The sequence below is a fragment of the Mytilus trossulus genome, chromosome 9 (genome assembly GCF_036588685.1).
Source record: "Mytilus trossulus isolate FHL-02 chromosome 9, PNRI_Mtr1.1.1.hap1, whole genome shotgun sequence".
NCBI lineage: Eukaryota > Metazoa > Mollusca > Bivalvia > Mytilida > Mytilidae > Mytilus > Mytilus trossulus.
In genome coordinates this window covers 66364415-66370505 of record NC_086381.1, presented here as the reverse complement: position 1 = coordinate 66370505, position 6091 = coordinate 66364415, and the positions used below count along the sequence as shown (strand labels likewise).

The following is a 6091-nucleotide window of genomic DNA, read 5'->3' as shown; positions in this document are numbered from 1 at the left end:
TCTTTCCAATGATATAAAATACTTGTATGTGTTATTTCGTTAACGCAAATTGATCGAATTCAACAACAGAACATCATACTGATAAAGTAGCTCAATTGATATAAAATCGAAAGTTAAACAAGTTAGAACAAATGGTTTGCAGTTCGATTCCTTAAAATCATTTTACGATTTTTCAGAGGTTTTGAGAAAAAGTGGGCTTAAGTGATCCCCTGATCTTGCAGTATACACGTTTCACCTCTAAGCACAAAGAGAAACGAAAGATACTGGAGGGACAGTTAAGTTCCTTGATTGAAAAAACTTACAACGCCATGGCTATAGATAAAAAGACAAACAGACAAATAATAGTACAATAGACAACTCATAGCAAACTAAATACTAAGCTACACCAACCTAACCAAAAACTGGGGTGATCTCAGGTGCTTTGGAAGGGAAAACAGAAACGTCCCCACATGTGGCACCCGTCGTGTTACTTATGTTATTACAAATCCGGTAACTAGCTATAGTCTAAATCGGAAGATAACATATGTGAAAAGGAGGGGTATAGAAGTAACGACATAGTTAACATATCCGAAATCATCTTGAAACGGTTATTCAATAACAAATGTTCCTTAAAAATGTTTATCTAGCTTGTGACATGTCATATTGATGGGACTTGACACTCGAAAACGATCTCAACCCTCCCCTTTACCTCTAGACAATGTAGAAAAGTAAATAATGTTTGTATGTGCCTGTCATATCGTAAAACTTATGTCTAGAAGACACAAGTTATATGAGTATTAATTCCGTTTTCTTTTGAAAATTTACCTCGTATAATATATAGTACCAGACCAGAGACATATAATACATGTATTATATGTCTCTGCATGAAAGTATGTTTGTATTTATAAAGTATTTCATTAATCAGATAAAGTCTTAGTTGGCGTTTTTTTTTTTTTTTTAATCGCCCAAATCAAATTTTTACCATTAAGATGTTCGTGGTTTGAATTTACCGCGAATAGCACTTGATAATTATACAATTGTATCATAGTGTATTTAAACGTCATAGCAAGTCACGTGATACCTTTACTTGTTGTTTACCTTCCTGGTGGCAGTTCACATTTTACAGTCGTTTTAACTGGTTTAAAGTTATATTTTTGTATGTATGCTATGTAATATTATGTACATTTAACATATCAATTAACGACAGTAAATACTATCGTGTTTGATATGCCTTGCTTGCTTTTGTACAAATAATGTGTTTAAAAATATAATACAACATGTACAAGGGAGATAATCACCATCTTTATATAATCGTCTAGACGTCGTGAACAATTGGTATTGTTGGAAACATTTCTTAATAAAAGTTGACATTTTAAATACGCATTTTTGCATTTGATAGCAAGTAACATTATGATGGTTGATATACTCGTTTTTATAATATGGTCTTTTTTAGATAAATAAGGCCGTTAGTTTTCTCGTTTGAATTGTTTTACATTGTCATATCGTGGCATTTTATAGCTGACTATGCGGTATGGTCTTTGCTCATTTGTGAAGGGCGTACGCTGACCTATAGTTGTTAGTGTCTGTGTCATGTTGGTCTCTTGTGGACAGTTGTCTCATTGGCAAGCATACCACATCTTCTTTTCATTATTATTTGTTCAAAGTTAGAGGACGATCATTTTGTTTTGAAAGAGCATTGTTTGCAAGTTTGATCGGGTCAAAATATTGATTTCCTGTTGAAAGGCGACCAGACTATTTTTGTTAAACTCTCAGACCAGGATAAAGATAATATTTTATTAAATTTGTTTTCTCTGTTCATCCGGAAAGTAACACAAAAATTGACATTTCCTTAAAGCATAAGATCAGAATCAACAAATATTTGGTGTTCAACTTTCTGTATTTTTCTGCTTTATCACAATTGCCATTTTTTATGTAGACCCCAGGGTGTTCAGGAAAAACCACTGACCTTCAGTAGAAAAACCGACATACCTAGTCGAAGCCACTTATCACGTGCAGGATTCAACGTCACAACCTCCGATTGACACGCGAGTGGTGTTGTAGTTCGACAAGTAATAGCTCAAATAACTTGTGTAAAAAATTAAGATAAAATTTAAGATGATAGCCCAATAAATAGGCAATCGAATTAAAAAGGGAAAAATTGGGTCATCGGACTCGTTATCCTATTTTTTTGTAAAATAGATATATTCATAACAATTTTTTTAAGTGTCTATATTTGAGTTATTTCCCCTTACGTATCTGATACAAATGACACCAACAAAGATAGTCTTTTTTTTTCTTCTTTCAAATACAGCAGTAAAATGTGATAAAACACACATTTTTTTTTACATAAAATGTCTCCCGCATGAATAACAAAATACTCTCGAAATTTGCAAATTTCATTAAACATGTTAACTATCAATACAATATCAATGATTAATAAAGAAGGCGAGACATTTCTGCGTGTGCACTCTTGTTTGTCTATAATTTTGAAAAGTATTCCAAATATTTAGTAACTGTGCAGAGGGAAAGTGTTCATCAAACCACAAAGGAGTAGGTTCAGTAAGACCCCTTTTTGGCCCCAAAGTATAGCAGTTTTCCAAAATTGTGAAAATTTTATCGTTAAGCTATTTATTGGAAAGTAGAATGATTCTGCTACATTAATATGGGCTGTTGTTGACAATACAATGCATATATCGGGTACTAGCATCATTAAGTCATGCTAAATTACTGAAATCATCACAATTTTAGCATTTTAGTAAAAATTTTAGACGGTTTCCGTCTTAAATGAAAGTGGCCGCATTCGTGTTCATTCATAATATTGAAATGTAAGTTGTATTTAATGATAATACATAAAATATATAAAAGTTGAGGATGAACACGGATGCGGCCACTTTCATTTTTGACAAAAATTATCTGAACAGTGACGATTTTTGGCATATTTGATAGATTTTTTCATATTTAAGCTTGAATATTAGCGTTTTTGATGACTTAATCAGTTAAAATTTTTCACATAAACTAATTGATTCAATTGAAATAGACACTAAAGTGTTTAAAAAGTGTCTAAAATATTTCGTTAAATGAACTTTAGAATTGAGGCCAAAATCGGCTCTTACCGGACCTACTCCTTTAAAAATTACTCAGATTGACAGAAATATAGCTAATGAATCCTTGTTTCAGGAAGACTGACACTCATTGTTTCTAATTTATTTTGCTTTTGGCTTATTTTGTTAAACTAGTATAAAAATAGAGATATTGAAAAAGGTAAAAACGATCTTTTCTTATAAAAAAATATAGCTGATAAGTGATAATGTGAAATGCATATCTAAATGACATATTTGTGAGTTGAGCGTGTTAGTTTCTTAGAAGTCTCCGTTTTTTAAATGGCAAAGGTTAATCGATTTGTTATTTAAACACATACCCCTTTAAACATCGTTTTCAAAAATTAAAAAAAACGGAGTCATGTTTAGCCAAGTGTCTTGAGATTCTTTTTCGATAAAATGGACAAGTAAAGGAAACAATAGTAAACGGGTGTTCAAAACTCATTAATCGATAGAAAAAAACAAATCCGAAACACAAACTAAAACCAAGGGAACGCATCAAATGTAAGAGGAGAATGACGACACAACATTGAAATGTAACACGCACAGAAGCGAACTAAGCATTAGACAAATCCGTTGAGAATAACAAATATAACATCAAAACTAAATACATGAATTTGGGATAGAAAAGTACCGTGATACATGTACGTCTTATAATAATTTAACTTCACACTCAAATATAAGAGGAAAAAAACGACACAATAGAAACGCAACGTTAAAATATAACACACACAGAAATGAACTATAATATAACAATGACCTTATTCCTGACTTGGTTCAGGATATTTTTTATAGAATACTCTTATTGATGATGAAATATATGTATATTTAGTGATTATAAAATACCTATTAATTGTTATACATTGTTACTACATTATTTTGTTTTTAGTTATACTGTTTACAATGGCATCATCAACAACCACGTGTGGTGTATGTGAACAAATCAATATTACCAAACCATCCACAATCTGGTGTTTTGAATGTGACGAAGGGCTTTGTTCAGAATGCAAAGACCACCACAGTCGGTCAAAAGGAACACGGAAACATGACACCTTGCTAATAAGTGAGTACCAGAAAATACCACGTGATATTGTCAAAATCACTGACACCTGTGCCACTCATAATGAGAAGTTCACATTTTATTGCAAAAAGCATGACAGTCTTTGTTGTGGAAGTTGCATTGTAGAAAATCATATGGAATGTCGGGACTTTGACAAATTGGCCGACGTAATTCAAAACACTAAACATTCGAATGCATTTTACGAAATAGAACAATCATTAGTAGAACTTTCCGACAATATTCAAATAATCCGAAATAATAGACAACACAATTTGAATAGGTTATCTGAAAAGAAAATGAAAATTGAGGAAGAAGTCAAACAAACCAGGATTACTATCAACAACCATTTAGACAAAATACAGGAAGACATTATAAAAAAGTTAAATGAAACCGAAGTAAATGAAAGTAAGATGATAAGCGAACTCCTGGTGTCATTAAAGGAAAATGACAGAGAGATAACTGAAATCCGAAAAAAAATTGAAAATATCAAGCAATATGCTACAGATCTTCAAACATTTATTGCTATGAAGGAGCTCGAAAAACGAATTTCTAGCAAAGACCAATTCCTGCAGTCGATGGTTAACAGCGAAAATTTTAAAGATAGCGAACTTTCGTACAATCCCAATGCCACTATGCAAGATTTAGCTAGTCGTATCAAGAACTTTGGAGAACTAAAGATTGAGAAAAAAACATGCAATGTAGTCCTCACGAGGAAGAAAGACAAACAAGCCCAAATAATGCTGCCGCACATATTATCCAGATCGGTTGACACTATCAATTTGAAACTGCTTCAAACTATAAATGAAACAGGAGATTTCGTAAGGGGCTGTTGCATGTTACCAGATGGTAAAATGGCGTTTTTGCATAACTCTGGGAGAGTTGTTAGAGTATTCAACTTGAACAGCAAGAAGGTCTTTCACGTAAATACAAGAACATATGCATTTGACGTGGCATACATCAGTCACGACAACACACTTGCTGTAACATCAGGAGAGTCAGATACGAAATGTATCACAATCATCGACATACAAAGCAAACAAATCAAGAAAATAATACCGGTCGATTCTCATTATTATGGCATAGCAGTGACACCAGAAGGCAAACTAATTTGTTCTGCAGCAGGAAAAGGAATTCAAATGATCAATCTGCACAACAGCTCAATAACTGATATAGTTCGCGATAATCAAATACCAGTGGATTGTTACGTGGCAATATTTGGTGACAAAATTTACCATACAAACAACAATTCCGAATCCGTAACATGTTATGATCTACAAGGTACTGTAGAATGGACATTTCAGAACGAACGAGTCCTCGGCGGTCTGGTGGGTATATCTGTCGACAATGATGGTAATGTTTACGTAGTAGGAGAATCGTCGAATAATGTAGTAGTTATATCTACTGATGGACAACAATACAAAGAGGTAGCTAAAGACAGCGATGGACTTTTCAATCCTCAGTGTCTTGATAATAACAAAAATACAAATCAATTACTGGTTTCGAATTTTAGTACAACGGCAATGACTTTTACTTTGATTTGAATACTGATCATTTAACATTAAACAAGAGAAGTGATACCAAATAATTTTAATCACCAAATTCAAGTTGTAACAGAAGTTTGATATCGTTATTGTTACATTTATTTTAATTTTTGTCAAATGCACGATGTTCTCATACAATGAAACATACATAACTTTTCTGCTAAACTATTTGGAACTTATATCTCATAAAAATAATAAAGGAAAATATAAAGTAATTGTTTTAGGCAAGTCATAGCCTTTTCTATCCCAACTCAATGATTACGTTTACAAAAACCGAGTTTCAAATGGAGTTTTTACAATTAATTAAATGTCAAATGAATACTTTCTAAAAATTCAGCCCTTGTTTGAATGACCAGGGGATAATTTTTTTATTAACTTGTAGAGTAACCTAAACTCCATATCGATGTTGACAT

At 32.5% G+C, this 6091-nt stretch overlaps 1 protein-coding gene across 1 annotated transcript; it reads left to right on the top strand.

The window, feature by feature from the left end:
* Positions 1 to 1065: 1065 nt before the first annotated feature.
* LOC134684146 (uncharacterized) lies at positions 1066 to 5730 on the top strand. Its single transcript, XM_063543428.1, has 2 exons — positions 1066 to 1135; positions 3967 to 5730. Exon 2 carries the CDS (start codon positions 3981 to 3983, stop codon positions 5676 to 5678), a length of 1698 nt encoding a protein of 565 aa, XP_063399498.1. The 5' UTR covers positions 1066 to 1135; positions 3967 to 3980; the 3' UTR covers positions 5679 to 5730.
* Positions 5731 to 6091: the final 361 nt, after the last annotated feature.

Bases quoted from the DNA above. Each gene is read 5' to 3' on its own strand.
- LOC134684146 (XM_063543428.1), top strand. From the start codon at position 3,981: ATGGCATCATCAACAACCACGTGTGGTGTATGTGAACAAATCAATATT.